The sequence below is a fragment of the Meles meles genome, chromosome 4 (genome assembly GCF_922984935.1).
Source record: "Meles meles chromosome 4, mMelMel3.1 paternal haplotype, whole genome shotgun sequence".
Lineage (NCBI taxonomy): Eukaryota > Metazoa > Chordata > Mammalia > Carnivora > Mustelidae > Meles > Meles meles.
This window is the reverse complement of record NC_060069.1, coordinates 161888529-161910288: the sequence shown is the minus strand read 5'-3', so window position 1 is coordinate 161910288 and position 21760 is coordinate 161888529. Positions and strand designations below refer to the sequence as shown.

The 21760-nt window shown below is 50.9% G+C and overlaps 1 protein-coding gene across 3 annotated transcripts; it reads right to left on the bottom strand.

The window, feature by feature from the left end:
• On the bottom strand, window positions 1–11106 carry NDUFV3 (NADH:ubiquinone oxidoreductase subunit V3). 3 transcript variants are annotated; one of them, XM_046001573.1, is made up of 5 exons: window positions 10539–10947; window positions 10386–10479; window positions 9900–10020; window positions 2514–3563; window positions 1–234 (listed from the first exon to the last, which is right to left on the bottom strand). In XM_046001573.1, exons 3-5 carry the CDS (start codon window positions 10015–10017, stop codon window positions 71–73), a joined length of 1332 nt encoding a protein of 443 aa, XP_045857529.1. In that variant the 5' UTR covers window positions 10018–10020; window positions 10386–10479; window positions 10539–10947; the 3' UTR covers window positions 1–70. The 3 variants fall into 3 exon arrangements, with proteins under 3 accessions (XP_045857529.1, XP_045857528.1, XP_045857530.1); XM_046001572.1 differs by lacking the exons at window positions 10386–10479; window positions 10539–10947 and adding an exon at window positions 10964–11106; XM_046001574.1 differs by lacking the exons at window positions 2514–3563; window positions 10386–10479; window positions 10539–10947 and adding an exon at window positions 10964–11105.
• Between the last annotated feature and the right edge of the window lie 10654 nt (window positions 11107–21760).

Genomic DNA, 21760 nt, shown 5'->3' with positions numbered 1-21760 from the left:
CACGGCACGACCGGAGTGGGTTTTATTCTGCGGCCCAGACACCGGAAGCTTTCTTCTCTCAAGGGAGCGCTCAGTGGCGAGGGGACTCCCGTCCGGAAGAGGGCTGGGGCATCCTGAACTTGGACAGGTCCAGGTTGAGGTCTAAGAAGGTGTACGGGGTGTAGTCATGGTGCTGGAGGTTCCTGTACGTGGTGTTATCGAACGGCTCGGCGGGGCTGGCAGCCTGAGCGGACTCTGCAGGGGGAAAAGCAAGACCTGTGAGGACACGGGACAGAAGGGCCTCTGCGGGCTCAGCTCACAGACACCCGCGCACCCAGCACTCCTCACACCCCCCGCCTGAAATAAATGGTCCAAACAGAAAAGACTGTGAAAGCAACAGGGTCTTTAGAAGCAAAATAAAGGAATGAGCTGAAAATGTTTTCTGGGGGCGCCTGGGTGGCTCAGTGGATTAAGCCGCTGCCTTCGGCTCGGGTCATGATCTCAGGGTCCTGGGATCGAGCCCCGCATCCGGCTCGCTGCTCGGCAGGGAGCCTGCTTCCTCCTCTCTCTCTGCCTGCCTCTCTGCCTGCTTGTGATCTCTCTCTCTGTCAAAGAAATAAATAAAAAAAAAAAAAAATCTTTAAGAAAATGTTTTCTAAAACACACCCGCTTCCCAATGGGACGGTTGCGAGTCATCAACACCCGACTTTGCAGAACTCTGAAAATGCCTACGATTACGGGGGGGCCTTCAGGCCACTTAAAGATGCAGAAAAGACCCCAGATCCGTCAGAGAGTGGTCTCATCACAAACCATGTGCAGGAAAAACTGTTCCAAAGCGAGCCTGCTAAGAATCTAGACACAAAGTCAGACCGTTTTAACAACACAACCACCCACTGGAGGGGGACAAAAATGACGTGTTGAGTTTTCAACTTTTTCTGAAAAAGTTGTTGGTATACTGTAGATTCAGACCAAAATATACAAACTGGAGATTTTCTTTCTATGGAGAATGTCTGGTCATCCTAGAAGTCCAAGTGTGTGGCTGAAGCAAAGGAAATGCAGCCTTTCCTGCCGTGGGGCCAGGCGCTGTCAGAGGGCAGAGGTGCCGCTCTCGGGGGCAGCAGGTGGCGTGCCTACTGGTCTTGACTTCTGCCACGGGAGCTCTCGCAACTTCTACCTGCGGGGCGCGGAAAAGGACCTATATAGATTCCCTACTTGGATTCATAGCAAACGCTTTGTTTTTCATGTGTTCAGTTGTATTAAACAAAAACAATGTCTTATTCAGACCTGACATCTTCCCAATCTCGAGGAGAGACTCCGGATAGGTGTAGGGACATCTTCAGGGCAGACACAGGGATGGTGCTAACTGAAGGGAAATGTGGGTTCAGAAAGCTCGTGTGAAAATGAAGCCCGCCAGAGGGCAAGGGGCCAGGCGGCAGGGGCAGGAAGACTGCCCAGGGACGCCTGCAGGCGGGCTGTGCTTCGGGGCAGTGGCGGCCTCAGCCTCCGACGGGCATAAGGAATGCAGGAAAAAGAACACGTCTGTAAAAAATCAGACGGAAACTGTTTTCAAAATCGTTTGCAGTGTGAAAACCCTGTTGTCATCTTAAAGGTGTGGGCATTGTCCTGCAGTCTACATACAGCAGAATGACTCAAGCAGTGCGGTTCTTGAAGTCTTGGCCAGTCTGGCAAGCGCAGGCATTTCTGCATATTAATGCAAGAGGGAGAAAACGGAGGGAAGAAAACACATAAATTCTGTCCACGTGACACAACCGGTAACAACGACGACCACACACTGGACATCAGGCAAGGGCGGGCGGCTCTAGGAAGACCACAGAGCAAACAGGAAGGGGCCGCGGCTGTCAGTAATGCGTTTCACAGACACTCTGCGGAGCCTGGCTCTGCGCCCAGAGCCCTGCCTGCCTTGACCCAGCGACAGCACAAGCCCTCGGACGTGTCAGCGCACCGCCACACGGTAGCGTGAAAGGAACAAAATACTAAACATTTATGACGGCAAAAGAGCCCTTCATAAAAATTCAGTGTGGGAAAATGAAACAGCCCACTGTGTTTTTTGGGTAAATCAGAGAAGGAAACATCAGTCGGGGGAAAGAAGACGGAAGCTGCTCCGGGCGCACCTGGGCCGCTTACTGCTCTGACTCCCCAAACCGGGCTTGCGCCTCAGGCCTAAGGAATGGAAAGGTACTGCTCCCTGGAGGCCCCCCCGCAGGGCGAGCACGGCCCATGGGAGTCCCCCAGACACCTTCCACGGAGAAGACGCTATGCAAGGTCACGGAACAAGGTTAAGGGAAAGTGCTAATGCTGGGGGGGGCGGGGGGGCAGAAATGACCCAGGGCTCCCGCTTATGCCTAAATGGAAAGTGCCCCGGGGCCGTGCCAATTCCGACAGTCCTCTGCTTATCTGAGACTCGGCCGGGGCCCACTGCCACCACAGACACTTCTTCACACCGCCTGGGCCTCCAGCGGCCCGCCACGCGCACAGGAAAGGAGGTTCTCGAGAGAGCAGAGGTCAAGGTATACCCTGTGTGTTGTCCCGCTCTGCCGGGCCAGGCGCCGACGCTGTCTCGTCCCTTCCCTCGAGCTCCAGGCCGGCAGGCTTCACGTGCTGTACTGGCGGGACCTGGTCTCCCGGCGTCTCTCCAGCCTGCAGGACTCCTCCCGTTATCTGCCTTCCCGAACCTTCCCTGTCGACCGGGGGAAACGCCCCCTCCCCATCTTGTTCCAGGACTTGTTTCTCCAAACGCCCATCTCTGGTCTCAGGAGGAGCCTGCAGCTGCCCCCCTGCTCTGCTTGCTTCTGACGGCGGCGCGGGGCTGCCAGCCGGCTGTGTAGACGAGCCTAACTTCGTATGGTCAGGTGAGGCTTTTTTAACTTCCAGTGCTTTGGGACTTTCTTTTTCACTTAATCTAAGTGTTTTCCCTATTTGCTTCTCCTTTACGTGTTGCTTCATCAGCTCCTTATCTGCTTGCAACCTGGGTGCTGTGGTTTTCGGTTTAGTGTCTTTTCTGTCCTCTAACGGCTTCACAGGGGCCCCTTTCTTCTTTGCCTGCCGGGGCCTCTCTGCAGGGCTCAAGTCTGGCTGTCCCTGTTGGGACCGGGTCTTCTCTTTGGTGGAAACTGCGATTTTGGGGGCTCCATTGTCAAGCGAACGGGAGGCCTGTGGTTTGGGAAGGCCTCCTCTGCCCCTGCTCGTCACCCGAGGGTCAGCCGTGGAGCCGCTGCCCTCCTCATCAGACTCGGAGTCAGAGGAGCTGGATGACGAGGATGACGAGGACGATGAATCATCTGTCCCTCCCCTGTTCTCCTGAACAGCTCTGGAATCCAAACCCTGTTTTCTGAATGGAGGCAGAACTTTTTGAGGAAACTCTACCGAAGTCTTTCTTGACAACAACTCTGGAAGCCCTTCGTCTGTGCATAGCACGCTATCCTCGGGACTGGGGCGAGGGCTAGCGACCCTCCCGCCCGGATTCACAACTGATAGGTAAGAACTGGGTGAAGACAAGTTTTTAGACAATTCAGCTGCTGCTGGGCTGGCTAGTAGCTTGCCCCTCTCCTTTGGTTCCACTACATCTAGGAAATGGCATAAAGAGGAATATTATTTTCAATATTTTGTAAAACAATCTAAATTTATCAGTAAGTCAAAGACATTTCATTATTAACAACTAGTTATCATAATATTTTCAACATAATCAGCCTAAGAAATGTTCCAGGGGATGCGCCCCTGGGTGGCTCTGGGTTAAAGCCTCTGCCTTCAGCTCAGGTCATGATCCCAGGGTCCTGGGATCGAGCCCCATATCGGGCTCTCTGCTCAGCAGGGAGCCTGCTTCCTTCCTCTCTACCTATTTGTGATCTCTCTCTGTCAAATAAATAAATAAATAAAATCTTAAAAAAAAAAAAAAAATGTTCCAGGGGAACGCACTCTTAGGTCAAAGCCAAGCCACGTGATAGGGAACAGTAAGACACGTAAAGGTTTTTCTTTGCAGCTGAAAATTTAAAACCAGAGATTTTTACCAACAGAAGTAACAAACTTGTCTCCACTTTTTGCAATGAGAATTTCTTTGATGATCATTTCATCCAAATTTCAAATAAACTATAAAGATATTTCCAAATGACTACTGTGGGTTTCATAAATGGGCACTTTTTAAAATCTTTAAAAAACTGATGGTTCTCAAATGTTAAGAGTCATCCACAGTGGATGAGCCTGAACTTTCTGGGAAATCGCACCCCCCCCAAACCAGGACAGGGACAAGAGCCTGTTTCGCATTTGGGTGTGCGCATGTGTGTGTGTGAACGCTGGGGGGGGGGTGTCACAGGGTGAGGAGAATGTCATTCAAATGAACGTGCCCCACGGGGAAGAGAAGTCCTTCAAAATCACAAGTCATCTGGGACTTCCTCAGCCACAGAAAAGAATTACACAACCAAAAAAAAAAAAAAAGAATTACACAACCAAAATGGTCTAAAATAACTTGGTGCGTACATCATCGGAAACAACAGGTTTTAAGCCGGGGGGGGGGGGGGGGGGTGGGGGAGAAAGAAAGAATAGGTGCTTGCATTCTGTAGAGTCAATCATTAAAGAAATAAGATTGCATAGGACACTGATCAGAACCAACGTCATTCCATTTTCTCAGGTGACAAATCTTTTCTGACCACGGAGATCTGAAGAAAAATATAAGAGACGTGTTTATAAGTTACAATTACTTTCCAAATCTAAAGCAAAACTTAAAAATACACTGCAGCCGAGCAGACGCCAGGTGCAGCGTCTTTGCTCTCCAGTGCGGGAGTCCGTCTCATCCTAAAGAGACCTCGAGCCTCTTCTCTCAAGTGCAAAGAAGCGTAGTCCTGACTTTCCTGTCTTCCCAGCATCCACAGCGGCTTCTCACTGTTCTCGGGGCTCGGGGACCAACACGTGACAGGAGGGCAGGAAATGCAGAAAACGGAGGAATAACCACAAATCAGAAACGGGCCACCGAGAGGAAAACGGGCGCATGAAGGGCTTAATGGCCCGACTCTCAGAACACACAGAGCTCCAGGACACATTCAACACAAAAACGAGGCAAAGGAGCAGCACCTGGGGGGCTCGGCCATCAAGTGTCTGCCTTCAGCTCAGGTCATGATCCTGGGGGTCCTGGGATCGACACCTGTGTGTCGTGTTCCCTGCTCGGCGGGAAACCTACTTCTCCCTCTCCCACTCCTCCTGCTTGTGTTCCCTCTCTCGCTGTCAAATACATAAATAAAAAGTCTTTAAAAAAAAAACTAGGCAAAGGAGTGTATGCACACTTGAACTCTCTCCAGACTGTACCTAAACCAGCTCAGAACCTTCTAGTGGCCCCCACGCCCACTAGCCTAAATTTTTTTTGTTTTAAGATTTTATTTATTTATATGACAGACAGAGATCACAGGTAGGCAGAGAGGCAGGCAGAGAGAGAGGAGGAAGCAGGCTCCCCGCTGAGCAGAGAACCCGATGCAGGACTCGATCCCAGGACCCTGGGATTATGACCTGAGCCAAAGGCAGAGGCTTAACCCACTGAGCCACCCAGGCGCCCCTAAATTTTCTAAGTATGAAAAGTTACGTTAAAATAGGGCATATCTTAGATAAACTGCTTTGAATAGAAAAGTTACAACACCTGAATCTTCCAAAATGTTGTGGGGATTTAAAAAATTGCAAGTAAGTTATCAAAATTACATTATAGATTGGTTTATCGTCTACTGAAAACAAAATTTCAAATGGGATCAACAGTGGTATCACTTAGAAACTGAAAAGGAAATCTATAGTATGAAATAAAAACGTTTTAAGGTGTCTTTTTTTTTTTTTTAAGATTTTATTTATTTACTTGACAGAGATCACAAATAGGTAGAGAGGCAGGCAGGGAGAGAGGAGGAAGCAGGCTCCCTGCTGAGCAGAGAGCCCGATGCAGGGCTCGATCCCAGGACTCTGGGATCATGACCTGAGCTGACGGCAGAGGCTTTAAGCCACTGAGCTACCCAGGCACCCCATTAAGGTGTATTTTATTCATGCTAAAATTATTGGGAGAATTCCACAGAAAGGTTAAGAGACTAAAGTGTCGCATTTTGCATTTTTAAAAAAATACTTTATGTATTTGAGAGAGAGAGAGAGCGCGCGCACACACACAAGAGAGCGCGAGCTGGGGGGACAGGCAGAGGGAAAGGGAGAAGTGGACTCCCTGCTGAGAAAGAAGCCTGATGTGGGACTCGATCCCAGGACCCTGAGATCATGACCTGAGCCAAAGGCAGATGCTTCACCGACTGAGCCCCCCAGGCGCCCCTGCATTTTGCTTTTCAACGAGCCGATTTCTGACCCAGTGCAGCACAGGGCCGGGGTCCGCCTGGGACTCAGGAGGAAGTTGCCACAGTGGTCTGGAGCTGCCATTCCGTAGACCGCACTCCGACGTGCAGTGTAGAACGTCACCTGAAACCAGCCGTCTTGTGTAGGGACCGAGGGCTCTCACCTTACGACCCTACTGGCTTGTTCTCATGAAGTCTCTATCTGGAGGCAGGAAGCCCATACACTGGGAGTTCTAGTTTGATGCTGACCTTCCCTGACAACGTATGAAAGCGCATCGCTCCTTAAATCTAGCCAGGGAGGCCCAGCTCAGGCCAGGGCCGTCCACAGACCGTTTCCACTGTCAGAGACCAGATAAATGACCACAGCAGCCTACACACAATAAAGGTGTCCGAGCTCTAGCAACAGCACCGAGAGAAGTCCTACTGCTCCTCTCAAAGCAGAACTTGTACTTCCCCAATCTCTTTCTACTCAGATGAAAAATGAGGGCATGACCTTCAAGTTTTTAGTGGTCTCCCTAACAAAGTCTTTCTTTAAGTTTGTTTGTTTGTTTTTTTAAGATTATTTATTTATTTGACAGATCACAAGTAGGCAGAGAGGCAGAGAGGAGGAAGCAGGCTCCCCGCTGAGCAGAGAGCCCGACACGGGGCTTGATCCCAGGACTCTGGGATCATGACCTGAGCTGAAGGCAGAGGCTTAACCCACTGAGCCACCCAGGCGCCCCAAGTTTTTATTTTTAAGTAATCTCTAAATCCAACGTGGGGTTCAAACTTACAACCCTGAGATCAAGACTTGCGCGCGCCACCGACCGAGCTGGGCACCCCCCAGTGGTCTCCTTGTTAGAGGCAAAAATGACCACTGCTGTTTGCAGTGGATTAGCCGCGTCGGAATTCTTCCCTTTCTTCTCACCGGGTCACAGAACGAGTCTTGGCCACAAAGCACATTCAAAAACACACACACGTTTCCACAACAGCTACTCAAATTTTGTATGCTAATTAAAACTTTTCCTTTTGTACATGTACAGGACTACAAAGCTGGGTTTTTTTTTAACGAATACCTGAGAATTGAGATTTTTTTTTTCAGAGGCAGGACAGCACAGCGATGAACAGTACAGACGGTGGCGCCTTACTGGCTGGGCTCACGTCTGGCTCCAGCACGGCCTATGTGGGACCTTGGGCAGCTCACGGACCTCTTCCCCCCTCTCCTCTGTCGTCTGTACCACAGGGACACTAACAGTGTCCACTCACAGGGTGCTGGGGACAGTGCCTGGCACTTGGTTAGGAATAAATACAGCAAAGCCCTACTTCCGGAGAGGCCTCACTTTTTAAACCGAGGTGAGGACTGGAAATGGATGACCAACTCTGGCTTCCTGACGGGTTCTTTACAAAGTGACAGAGGAGCTGTCAGGTCAAAGATGAAGTTATTAAGTCAATACCAACCGAGGCAAAACCCAGCTAGTGCCTGCATTCAAAGGACCATCGAAGCCGGAGAGCCCGGCGGTTCTGCGGGACGGGGGACCTACAAGGAGACCTCGGACTCGGACAGCTGCGCTGGCGGCCCCCCTCGGGAAGGACGGGTGGGCCAAAAGAAGCTGGAGCTCCAGATGCAACGAGCCAGAAGGTGCTCTGTAACCCCGGGGTCCTGCCTCTGAGGCAGACCCTTGACTAGAGATGCGCCCCAAGGGTGGGCGCTTGGGGCCCAGTCTGCATGCAGGCAACTTCCGTTAGAGCGTCCGAAGCCACAGAGCTGACGGGCTTTAAGCTGACAATGTGCCAGGCAAAAAGACCCTCAACCAGTCTTCTGAGTACTGACACTTTGGCAGACACAGAGACCTGCACACGTCCATTTAGCAGCATTCTTTCTTTTCCCTCACACACGGATGAGAGATTTTTAAATTATGGGCCACAAACGTGCTGCGTATTATCACCTCGCGCCGGCCCCGCTCAGGCAGGGAGGCTCTGCGTCCAGGGCCGGGAACGACACAGGCCGGAGCCCAACTCCCAGCTCGGTGCTCCCTTCTCATAACTGCACCCACAACCGTCCCATGACCCAGCACCCCATCCCGCTCACATATCCATTAGCCCTGTGCCATAAACTAGCGTGGAGGAGCGCAGATAGAGGACTAAAAGTCACCAAACGCAGCGATAACCTAAGTGACGAGATGAAACTTGACATCAATAAGCCCTGAAAGAATGCCGGACACGTGCCAGGCGTAACGCAGAATCGAACTGACATTCTAGCTGTAAACGTTTTTTAGGAGAGATCATGGTGCTGTCGTTTTGCTAAAAATGAAAAAAAAAGAATACTGGGTTTAAAGCTGGACTGAGTTAAACAGAACAGAACATTCTGAATTAAACAGAATTTGCCTGAGTTGCCATCAGGAAGGGGTGTTTCCACAGCCCACATCAACCGCGCAGGAAAGACAGCTGGGGGTCAGCCCACCCAACCATGGGCCAGTATTTTAAATGCTCCCAATGGTTCTGTGTGCATACCAAGGAGGAACAAAACAAAAACTATCTAAACGCTTTCATATACTCAAACCGAGGAAATGGAAAACGATGAAAATAAGACCAACTCAAATGATCATTCCAAACCACACAGAAAGGTTTGCAGAGACTACAATATACATCTTTTATTTTTTTTAAGATTTTAGGTAATCTCTACACCCAGTGTGGGGCTCAAACTCACAACCTGGAGATGGAGAGTTTTACGCTCCACTGACTGAGCCAGTCAGGTGTCCCCATAACCAGTTGTTAGTAACGAACAGGCAGTAGAAAAGAAATTTCCCAGAAATATTTCAAATATACTGTTGCATTTTGTATCTTCCTGCCATGAGGATATGCTACATCGATATTTGGGAGGAAAAAAAAGAAGTAAAAACCAGCAATCAGTCAAAATGACTATGGAAACAGCTGGACACAGATCAGACATTGAGCTTCATCAAAGTAAGTTGTAATGGAAAATGGTGCTTGTCCTTAACTCCCTCTCCATGCTCAAAAAAGGATGCTTGAATCCCTGGACCATGGCCAACCAAAGTCTGAGTTTCAGAGACACTGAGAAAAGCCACAACTGTGGGAAGAAAAAACAAGGTGAGCTGCCACGGGACTGTGGGATCTGTACTCGGGCCATCTCAATGTGCCAGCCTTCTCACTCTGCACCCCTTGCTACGTGTTAGAGTATGGCTTTTAGAAAACACAGGCAGAACTGGTTCGGGGCTAAATATTGAGTCAAACACTGTTACATGTCTGATGTGTTTGGTCTAAAATCTGTCACAGATCTTACGTCTGATTATAATCTGGACACTGCTAGAAATGAAGAATCAGGGGCGCCTGGGTGGCTCAGTGGGTTAAAGCCTCTGCCTTCGGCTCAGGTCATGATCTTGGGGTCCTGGGATCGAGCCCTGCATCGGGCTCCCTGCTCGGTGGGGAACCTGCTTCCTCCTCTCTCTCTGCCTACTTGTGACGTGTCAAGTAAATAAAAAAAATCTTAAAAAAAAAAAATGAAGAATCAAGTCACACAGTCAGTAGAACCTCTAGCGCTTGGCAAGCAGACTGTTTTGTTTACTCTGCACTCTCCTTCCCCTACGACTATCATTAAAATCTTACTTTTCGGTGGACTTTGCCTGTTGGAATTCGGCGGCAGTCCCTTTTCGCTCTTCCCCGATTCTGCAGAGAGGGAAACCGTGGAAGCAAGTCCTCGGAACACGGGTGCTTCTAGGAGCATGGCCTGAGAGAAGAAGGAACAGACACAGACATTTCAGAGGAAAGCCGTTCAGAAGCTGTCGCGGCACAGAAATACTATGTTACTACTAAGCATTCACATGGTCCGTTTCTCGCGGTTATTACAATTCCCAAAACACGCGTATTACGGAAATTTTGGAAAATACCAAGAAAACTGTAAGGAAAACGCCGCCCAGGACATCGTTATTAACTATGCAACTGCGAGAAGAGCCAAGGCGGAGCTGCTCCCGTCCCACTGCGCTGCAGTCCCCGACTAGCTGCCGACCCACAAAATACCGATTCTTTGTGTAAAACGCTCTGCCACGCCTAGAGCGCTCAACAGAAGGGACCTGCGGCTTCACTCACGCGTACCGAGTCACAGCCCCTCCGAACCGCTTTCAGGGCGAGCGGCGACCGCCTAGCGAACCCGTAAGGCACCAGGGCTGGCGCCGAGGGGCCTCTGCGGTGCGCGCGAAGGTAAACGCGGCCTCTACGTTCACCACCGCAGGGGCGTGTACGCGGCGGCGCGGACAATCGCTCGCAACCGGGGCCTCCGGGACTAGAGGCGGACCCTGAAGCCGAATCCCGCCGCCTGCACCGAACCGTCCGCGCTTTCGTAAGAGCCGCCGCGATTCTCAGTCCCGTGAGGCGGCCGTACACTTCTGCCCGGCAAGACGCCCTCGTCCTTCGCGTCCTCACAGCCGGGGTCAGGCAGGCGGGCGCCCCGCGGAGCCAGGCCCCTCCGAGCTCCCTCCTCCCCTCTGCGGCCTGAACACGAGGTTCCTGCTGTCCTCAACGGTCCCGACGCCGGGCCCGACTGCCCGCCCCAGCGGCCGCCCCCGGGCCCGCGCCCTCTCCTGAATCCGGGAGGCGGGTCAGCGCCCAGCAGGACGGCTGGGGATGGCCCTGGCCCCACACGGGCTCCCGCCGCCTGCCCGGCTCCCCTGTACCTTCAGCGCCGCGGACCGTCCTTGCCGCAGCAGAAGTGAGGCCGCCATGACGGGGACACCGGGGAGGACCCAGCAAGGGCCTGACGAGCCGGAGGTCGCGCCGGGACTGACGTCACCGCGGCGCGCGCACCACCGGCGAGGTCCCGCCCCCAGGGCCGAAGGCGCCAATCACAGGGAGGCACGGGGGCGGGGCCGAGGCCGGGACCGGCGGGGGCATCCCAGCGGCCTCCGCTCCGCGGCCCAGGCCCCGCCCCCGGGCGGAGCTGCCAATCACCGGCGGGGCGGGGCGGTCCCCGCGCGAGCCAGTCTGGGTGCTCTGCGGCGTCCTTGTCCGCCGAGGGCGTCCTTTCCCGGGGCGCGGCCTTCAGGCGGTACCGGGGCCCTGGCTCTGACCCGCCGTCGCCTGTCTGGTGGCCGCGCGCATCTCCAGCGGCAGGTCGGACGCAGCCCGCGGGCGCGCGGTGGGCAGTGGACGCCGCTGCTCGTCGCCGGTGCTGCCGCCACCTCGGGCCGGGCCTGGGCGCGCTGAGCCCGGCGGCGGAGCAGGCGACTCGGGGTGCAGGCCGCACCGACCGGGGAGTCGGCGGCTCGCAGAGCGGAGGCCCGAGTGCGGCGGAGAAGCGGGTCGCGCTTCCCTGCCCCCATCCTGCCCGGTCCGGGGGTGCTGGACGGACGAGCCCACTGCGACTGCGCGGACCGCGGGGAGACCGGGGCAGGATCGATGGGCAGAACCCGGTCCCCCAGCCCCGTAGCAAAGGGGCCTCGAGAATGGACCTGCCACCAGTCCCCCAGGGGCAGAGGGACAGCCCGAGGTCTTCGGCTAATAATGCGAAAGGGGTCCTTGGTCTCTGCAGAAGGGAAAACCTTGACAACAGATTTATCCCTTTTTTAGAAAAAAGATTTTATTCATTTATTTGACAGATCACAAGTAGGCAGAGAGGCAGAGAGAGAGGAGGAAGCAGGCTCCCTGCAGAGCAGAGAGCCTGATGTGGGGCTCGATCCCAGGACCCTGAGATCATGACCTGAGCCAAAGGCAGAGGCTTTAACCCACTGAGCCACCCAGGTACCCCAGATTTATCCTTTTTATTTAATTATTTTTTTTAGTTGAGAGAGACAACAAGCAGGGGAAGGGGCAGCGAGAGAGGGAGAAGCAGGCTCCCTGCTGAGCAGGGAGCCCGCACTCAGGACTCCATGTCAGACTCGATCCCAGGACCCTGGAATCATGCGTGGCTTGAGCTGAGTTGCAGGCAGAGGCTTAACCCACCGGAGCCACCCGGGTGCCCCAACAGAATTCTCCTTTACTCAAACCAAATGCACTCTTGTCTGCAGCGGAAAGTTCAGGCTTGTCTTGTAAAGCCTCAAGAATAACATGAAAAGGCCAACCCCACGGGGACCAGTGTGGTCACCAGTCACAGTGGCCTGAGGAGAGTTTGGCCACTGAAGAGGGAACAGAAGGCAAGCTGGGGACAAAGCAGAAGCTGACACCCCACAACCCCCCCCCCCCCCCATGGAATATATGTGGCATCCCTCAGACACTCCTGGCTGCCCTTAAGGAAAAACAAGCAGTTAACTTGTAGGGATCACAGTCCTGCCAGGCCTGCGTCTCCCTCCATTTACACATGTCCTAGCGATGTACAAGGAAGCAGCTTTCTTATCAGAAGCCAAACTTCCAGAGACCCACAACTTTCCCGAAACCCTAACATCACCCTCCCCTCCTAACATCACCCTCCCCTCCGTAAAACTGAGGGAGGGTGAGGCAGAAGGAAATGTAAATAAAACTGAATTTCTTTTAAACCTGCAGGCCATTGGTGAGGTCCTGTGTGATAGGAGGAATGTAACAGTCTTCCAGGAAGCTCCCAACTATCTTACTGTGAACGCCTTACAGAGGGGTAAACAACCTTAACTTGACAACAGCAAGGCCTGAGTCTTCTTTAACATCTGAAAGTTCCTTCTAGAAACCTCCCCTTTTCCTCACTAACCCCATAGTAGGTAATCAGCCACACTCACAAGCCACAAGTTTCTGCCCACAAGTCCTGTCCCCCTGTTTTATTTTTATTTTTAGTTTTTTTTTAATATTTTATTTATTTATTTGACAGAGAGAGAGGTCACTAGTAGGCAGAGAGGTAGGCAGAGAGAGAGGGAGAAAAAGGCTCCCCACTGAGCAGAGAGCCCGATGCGGGGCTCCATCCCAGGACCCTGAGATCATGACCTGAGCCGAAGGCAGAGGCTTAAACCACTGAGCCACCCAGGCGCCCCAAGTCCCCCTGTTTTAATAAGCCACCATTGTGCACCAAAGACATCTCGAGGCTCTGGACCTCACCCCACTGAACCTTACCTATGTTCCCAAATCCCATCAGTATGGTTGAGGGCAGCCCTGGCAAAGAAGAGACACGGGAGTGGGGGGAGCCCAGCTGGTGGTTTCCAAAGAAGCCGAGGGATTGGGGAAGGTAACTGTGGCAACAAGGCAAGACCAAGGTCTGAACCTGCAGGGAGCAGGACCTACTGGGAAGCTAACACCTGCAGTCAGGGAGGACGGCGGGGGTGTACACCAGGAGGAAGGATTAGAAAGGACAGGCCAAGTGCAAGAAGCAAGTACAAGGTGTTGCAGGAAAACTGAAGAAGCAGATGCCAAAGAGAGGGGGTCTGTGCCTTCAGGAGTATTTGCGGAGCGGGGATTATACCGTGTTTTCCGATCAGCTGGAAACCTGTAGACTAGATTCCGTTTCTCCTGCACCCATCACCTCGCCCAGCAAGAAATAACTCGGCAGTTTTTAGGCAAAAACCTCAAAAACGTATGTTTGCCTATATTTCCTTATTAACCACACAAAGACCTAAGTTACTCCAAATCCCCATTCAGTCTCCTGAAGGCCAATTAAACATCTTTCTTTTTTTTTTAAGATTATTTATTTATTTATTTGACAGAGAGAGATCACAAGTAGGCAGAGAGGCAGGCAGAGAGAGAGGGAAGCAGGTTTCCCACTGAGCAGAGAGCCCGATGTGGGGCTCGATCCCAGGACTCTGGAATCATGACCTGAGCCGAAGGGAGAGGCTTTAACCCACTGAGCCATCCAGGTGCCCCCAATTAAACTCCTCTTTAAGATAACTACAAAATGGAGCATCACTTGGGCCCCAACCCTGGGCTCAAAGGTGTTTGGGCCGAAAAGGAAAATAAAAATCCTCAGGTTCCTGCCGTCCTCACACATACATGCGTTCTTGCCCAAGACACACACGCTTTTTAAGCCCCAAAGGAAATGTGTTATGGCATTTTCTATGTAAATTAATACAACTTAATTAGATGTTTTACATGAAGCATGGTTTTTTGTTTGTTTGCTTTACAAAGCTTTCAATAACACTGGTTTTAAAATGTTGTCATTGTTTTAAATATTTATTTCTTTATTTTAGAGAGAGAGAGAGCGTGCGCGCATGAGTGGGAAGGGGGAGAGGGAGAGAGCGTCTCAAGAAGATTCCGAGCTGAGCACAGAGCTCAACTCGGGGCTCAGTCACTGGGATCATGACTGGAGCCGAGACCAAGAGTGGGACGCTTAACTGACCGGGTCACCCAGGTGCCCCTAAAATAGTATTTAGGATGACCATAGTATAGTATGCCTCACTCTTAGTAAGATCATTTTCTTTTTAATAAGAGAGAATAAACACAGGTAGCTAGCTCAGGGGGTGCCCGGGTGGCTCAGGGGGTTAAGCGTCCTACTTCTGGTTTCTGTTTGGATCATGATCTTGCCTTCACGGGCTCGAGCCCCAAGTCTGACTTCATGCTGAGTAAGGAGTCTTATTTGGGTTCTTTCTCCCTCCTCCTCTACTTCTCCCCCGCTCATGCTCTCCCCAGCCGCTCTCAAACAAACAAACAAACAAACAAGCAAACAAAATCTTTAAAAAAAAAGACAGCTCAGGGGCACTTGAGTGGCTCAGTCATTGGGCATCTGCCTTTAGCTCAGGTCATGATCTTGGGGTCCTAGGATCAAGCCCCTCATCCCTGCTGAGCAGGGAGCCTGCTTTTCCCTCTCCCACTCCCCCTGCTTGTGTTCCCTGTGTCGCTGTAATCCTTTCTGTCAAGTAAATAAATAAAATCTTAAAAAAAGAAAAGAAAAGAAAAAAACAGCACAGCAAACAGGGAAAGTGAATTTAAAAGCTTCTTTTGGTCAAGACAAAATAAGGAAAGTTAAAGTGAACTTGTATATATCTAAGCTATTTATTATTATTATTTTTTAAGATTTTATTTATTTATTTGACAGAGAGAAATCACAAGAGAGGCAGGCAGAGAGAGAGGAAGGGAAGCAGGCTTTCCGCTAAGCAGAGCGCCCGATGTGGGACTCGATCCCAGGATCCTGAGATCATGACCTGAGCTGAAGGCAGACGGCTCAACCCACTGAGTCACCCAGGCGCCCAATTATTTTATTTTTTAAGTAGGCTCCATACCCAGCCTTGAGCCCAACACTGGACTTGAACTCATGACTCTGATATCAAGATGTGAGTCGAGATCAAGAGTCAGACACTTCACTGACTGAGTCACCTAGGCGCCCCTAAATTATGTTTTCTTTTTTTTTTTTTTTTTAATTTGTTTGAGAGAGAGGGCGTGCGCAGGGGGAGTGGCAGAAGGAGAAGGAGAAGGAGGAAGCCAGCTCCCTGCTGCCCGGGAGCCTGAGGCAGGGCGCTGTCCATGACCCTGACACCGCGACCTGAGCAGAGATAAGAGCTCAGGCTCAACCGTTTGAGCCCCGTGTGCCTCTAAACTCTGTTTTTTTTTTTTTTTTTTTTTTTAATTTGACAGAGAGAGATCACAATTAGGCAGAGAGGCAGGCAGAGAGAGAGAGGAGGAAGCAGGCTCCCCGCGGAGCAGAGAGCCCGATGCGGGGCTCGATCCCAGGACCCTGAGATCATGACCTGAGCCGAAGGCAGAGGCTTTAACCCACTGAGCCCCTGCGTGCCCCTAAACTCTGTTTTAAAAACAGAGGTAGTGACATCTGTCCCCAGGAGTGTCCGGCCACCAGCTACTACGAAAAACTGCTCGGCTACAGAATATTTGACAAGGCTGGGAAAAGATCAAAGCACACTTTCAAATGATCAGTTCTGTTCCCACGTCCAGATCTGTGCTCTGCTGTCTCTGCTGGCTCTGGTCCATGATCGCGGGGCCAAGATGGACCGGAAACTCACGTGGTTCTGGGCTCTTTCTCTGTGGAAATTTCCAAGCCCTGGGGTGAGTGTGCATTCCTGCTGAATAGATCTGATGTTTTCAGTGATGCCTATCTTGGCCCCGTGTGATCATTTTTCTTCATCGTTAGGAATGTCCTGGACCACAGGAAGTGTGTGTCCCCAGGGACTAAAACAAAAGCAAGAAACCACAAGAAGTCACATTGCCCTGGGGGCATTTGCTGATCTCAGTTGAGTTAAAATCTTGGTTTGACTGGATGTGGAGAGGACTTTGGAGCCAGGAGCACGAGGAGGGGGCTGGGAAGCACGGGAGGAAAGCCTGCCTGAGCTGCCCCTTGGTGACAGGGGGAACATGGGCAAAGCCACCTGCTTGCAAAGAAAAGTCACATGAAATGGGTCTGTCTCAGCCTGGGCACTGGCAGGGAAAACAATGTCTCAAGGCCTACCCCCTTGAATTTGCAATTCTCTCTCTCTCACACACACACACACACACACACACACACACACTTCCCATGGTGCAGGATGTCCCAAGGTATTTGTATTAAATTTGAAAATTGTGTTTAGCAGAAGACGCTATGGGAAGTAAAAAGCCAAGCCACAAGCTGGGAAATCATTTAACTCATAATGAATTGGTGTCCCGAACCCATGAACTTTCCTACTCACTAACATAGACAAGCCACCCAGAAGAGCAGGTCCCGGAGGACCCCGGAGGGCGTGGAGGGATGGCTGAGGCCCACGAGCAAGGGAGCCTTGAGACTTGTGTCCTTTCGTGATGTGTGTTGGTTGTTTCTTACTGTGGGCACACGAGTATCTGCTCTCGTATACTTTTGATGTGGACGAAATATTTCATAATGCATTTTAATCAGTAAAAAAAAAGCCATAGTGGTTGGTTTTATTTGAGCCCCAAAGTTATACGGTGGTTTTCGATGCCCACTTTTTGGTGGAAAAGACACAGGTTCCAATACTAGTAGACACTTGACCTCCCGCTACCCGGACAGAATGACAAGGTTTGTCCGGCAAATCCGGTGCATGCGTGCGTGTCGCGTATTTAACGCGGCTGAAGGCCTTCCTGTTTCTCCCGCCCCACCAAGTGGGCCATTACTGGAGCCTCGACTGCCTTTGAAGGGCCAAATGTCACTGCCTTGTCTGGTAAGGGTGAAATGCTGAGTGCTGGCCTGAATAAGAACTGAGTTGCTAGGGGCGCCCGGGGGGCTCAGTGGGTTAAAGCCTCTGCCTTCGGCTCAGGTAATGATCCTGGGGTCCTGGGATCGAGCCCCGCATCGGGCTCTCTGCTCAGCAGGGAGCCTGCTTCCCCCTCTCTCTCTCTTCCTGCCTCTCTGCCAACCTGTGATCTCTGTCTGTCAAATAAATAAATAAAATCTTAAAAAAAAAAAAGAGCTGAGTTGTTAGAACAGCAGTCCTCAAGATACAAACGTATGTTGTACTAGCTTCTTAGAGCTACAGTAACAAAGGACCATGACCTGGCTGGCTTGAGACAACAGAAAGGTATTGTCGCACAGTTCTGGAGGATATGGTCCTCAGTGATGGTGGCAGCGGGAACAGCATCCTCTGAGACCCTGGGTAGACTCCTTCCCTGCCTCTTCTGAGCTTCTGGGGCTGACCCCCGATCCCTGGCATCCCTTGCTTTCTGCTTGTCTTCGTATGGCTTCTCTTTGTGTGTCTTTCTTCTGTGCATGTATGGCTCTGTGCCTCAATTTCCCCTTTTTATGAAGACACAAGTCATACAGCATCAGGGCCCGCTCTAATGACATCATTTGAACTTGAAATCCTCTGTAAAGACTATCTCCAGTTAAGGTCACATTTCAAGTACCAGGGGTTAGGATTCCAACTTTTTTTTTTGAGGGAAAATGGAACTCCACGTACAACATGCCAAAACCACATCGACGGGAAATACAAGCGACTTTATTTTTTCAAGGAAATTCTTTTTTTCCAGCTCTATTGAAATATAACATATATATAATGTTGTGTAAGTTTAAGATACACAGTGTAGGGGCGCCTGGGTAGCTCAGTGGATTAAACCTCTGCCTTTGGCTCAGGTCATGATCTCAGGGTCCTGGGATCCAGCCCCTCGTCAGGCTCTCTGCTCAGCAGGAAGCCTGCTTCCCACCCCTTGCCTGCCTCTCTGCCTATTTGTGATCGCTCTCTCTCTCTATCAAATAAATAAATAAATAAAATCTTAAAAAAAAAAAGATATACAGTGTAATGGCCTGGTATATTTCAAGTATGAATATATATTTATATATTATGTAATATATAAATTATACAAACTTAATATATAAATATGTTTTAGCATACAAATTTTATAGCATAATAATTTATATAATACATACTTATTCATATTATATATGAATATATTCATATATAATATTTAAACATATGTGATACTTTAAAATATATAAGATACAAAAACTATATTAAAATATATAAAGTATATTTCACATAAAATTTATATATTTATGTGTTCACATATATTTACATATAGACTATATTTGTACACATTTATATGCATGAATACCAAGTATATATTTACATATATCAATAGCAACATCTCTGGATCGATATCTGTATCTGTTTATCTAGGAATGTCCTGGATGGACTCTTCTCTTGTTCTCTGCCTTTGTGCGGTGATGAATTCCCATAGGGGTAGGCTCTGAGTCCCCTTTCTTTCTCATTTGTGAATCTGCTGTAGTTTTTGCTTCGTGGTGACGCCGAGGCTTCCACAAACCACCTTATAGACGCAATGGTCCATTCTACACTGACAACAACTGAACTTGACCGCGTATCAAAACTCCACCTTTCCGCATCCTCCCCTTGGTGTTTCGCCGTCACAGTTTACGTCTTCGTGTTTCCTATATTCATACACAGATGATCGTAGCTGCGGTGATTTCAGATTCTATCGTCCTTTAAGCTTTATACAGAGCAGCTAACGCACCGCATTACAGTATTAGACGGCCCCGGTCTGACTCAACCCACACGCTTACCATGGGTCCACAGTGCTGGTTACCGTCCTTCCGTTTCAGCTCAAAGAACTCCTTTCTGTGTCTCTTGCAGAGCAGGTCCGGTGGCAATGAACTCCCCTAGCGCTCGTCTGTCTGGGAAAGTCTTTGTCTCTCCTCTATTTTTGCAGGTCGGCTTGGCCAGGCAGAGGATTCGAGGCTGGCGGGCTCTTCCTTGGACAATTCCGTGCTGCTCTGTTCTGGCCTGTAAGGTCCCCACCGGGAAACAGGTTGATTGCTTGCTGGGGACAGCTTGTACCTTCCAAGCCTCTTTTCTCTTGCTGCTTTTAGGATTCCCTCTTTGTCCTTGGTTTCTGGCAGTTTTATTGGCATGTGTTTTGGAAAGGATCTCGTCAAGCTGACTTTGTTTAGTGACCATGAGCTTCGGGAACTAGGATGTCCAAATCTGTCTCTTCATTTAGGAAGTTCTCAGGCATTATTTCTTTTAAATAACTTTCTGCCGCTTCCTCCCCCTCTCCTTCTCTGTCCCTCCAGTAGATCATAGAGTGTCGCTTTCGCTGGTATCCCATGGATCACCTGGGCTTTCTTCACTCTCGGGTCCTCTCCCCCTTGTCCTCCCCTGACTGGATGACGTGCAAAGTCCCGTCCACTTCACGAATTTTCTTCCGCTGTATCGGTTCTGCCATGGGTCCTCTCCGTTGTACTTTTCATTCACTGTTCTTCAGTGAATTCTTATTTTGGTTCTTTCTCATGATTTCCATCTTTGTGACACTCTTCATTTTGTTCATATGTTGTTTTCCAGACTTTGTCGATTTGTCTTTTTTCATTCGCTTTCTTTTTGTAGCTCATTCCTTAAAACGGCTGTTTTGAATTTTCAGGTAAGTCACGGATCTCCAGGTCTCGGGCTGGTTGCTGGAAAGTTCTTGCGATCCTTTGGCGGCAAGGATCTTTGTTTCTCTGATTTTGTGTGTTCCTTGAAGTCCGGCGCTGCTGTGTTCCCACTGAAGTTGCCATCCCCTCTGCGGGACCTCACTGCCTTTGGGAGAGAGATGCCTTCCCCCTGCCCTGCCAGGGATTCTGGGACAATCGCAGACCTTCCGTCACTGGGCCTCGTCCTCATTTCTTGCTCCCTCTTGTGGCTGTTTCCTAAGCTCCTGCGCCCTCTCTCCACCCCACAATGAACCAGGTGGAGTGCTGACCTCCTTCCTGCCTTTTGTTTTCCAAAGGTGGTGCCAAAAAGAAAGCTCAAGTTCACGGTCTCTCCCTGACCGTGGATTTAGGCCCGTTATCTGCGCGTGTTCACTAGCTGGTTGCCGAGACTCACTCTCACTGCCATCGGGAGTGCGCACAGGGAGCTGGTCACAGTGTGGGGGTGTGTGGAGGGGAGGTGCGTGGAGCACCGTGGGGGGCGGTGACAGTGGGCCAGTTGGGGATCTGTGGGTAGTTCCCTAGTGGCTCATGGGCAGGCTTTTTGATGGGAGTGTTGGGGTCCCTTTCTTGCCTGAGAGTCCATCTGGGGCTCTCCTAGCTCTTCGCGCTCCCGGCACTCATGACCCATACTCTGGAAGGGGCTAGAAGGACGCAGGTCACTTTGGCAGCATCTCACACAGCCCGGGCTCACTCACACGTTCTCCTCTTCCCCTGTGGGAGAAATCGTGGGCTGGGAAGCTCTCTCTTGAGGCTGAGCTGTAGGGCTTTGGGGGAGGCGTGACATAGGTTAAATCACACTGTTCGTCTTACCCTCTCCACCGCGTCCAAATTCGTTTTTTTATTTTTTGCTCTAATGACGTGCTGGAATTTGTCTGCTGGAAACCTGGACTCCCACAAAAGCTCTTTCCTTTGGGAGGGATTATCTAAGACGGGCTTTCCAGGGGTTCCCGGACCATGGCCAAGCAGGGGTGCAGCCACTTAACACGCCACAGCGAACTTCACAGTGGGAACCAAAGTCTGTGCGCCTAGTACCGGACACTTGGGGAGGCAGGAGTCTGCCTGGGTCCCTTGGTGGGTGGGACTGGGTCCCACAGTTCCCACAGTTCCCACAAAGGCACTCTGTCCATGGATGAATGCTAAGTTGTTGTTGAGTGGAGGGACACGGCAAGGGCTATCTCATTCAGCCACGATGCTGACATCCGCACAGGGTTTAAGGGCTTTGCATTGGGCAAAGCACCACCTTCAGGGGCCTGGACAGTTTAGAGTGAAAAAAGGTCTCTGGACCCCCAATTTGCAAAGGACAGTCGGAGTTTAAGAATTGCTCAAAGGGCATATTTTTCAAAGTGAGCAAGAGGTGCTGGAAAAGGAGGGCTCTCCGGGAGGGCAGAGGTAAGAGTCATACTGGGGTGCAGCCACGGCAATGCTCCCGGCAGGCAGCCCTCGGCCTCAGCGGGGAGCACCCCCTTCCCCCGCGGTCCTGCGAACATTCTCCCTGTGCATTTAGGAATTGCTATGCCCCAGTGATTGCTCTGGGCACCCATTCTTTCCTTTTCTTTTTTTCTAAAGATCTATTTAGGGGCTCCTGGGTGGCTTAGTGGGTTAAAGCCTCTGCCTTCGGCTCAGGTCGTGGTCTCAGGGTCCTGGGATCGAGCCCCACGTTGGGCTCTTTGCTCAGCGGGGAGCCTGCTTCCTCCTCTCTCTCTCTCTGCCTGCCTCTCTGCCTACT

Bases quoted from the DNA above. Each gene is read 5' to 3' on its own strand.
- NDUFV3 (XM_046001572.1), bottom strand. From the start codon at position 11,011: ATGGCGGCCTCACTTCTGCTGCGGCAAGGACGGTCCGCGGCGCTGAAG. The intron at 10,021-10,963 runs GTACAGGGGAGC...TTCTTCTCTCAG, and splicing joins GACGGTCCGCGGCGCTGAAG to GCCATGCTCCTAGAAGCACC. The intron at 3,564-9,899 runs GTAAGATTTTAA...GCCATTTCCTAG, and splicing joins CAGGCAAAGTCCACCGAAAA to ATGTAGTGGAACCAAAGGAG.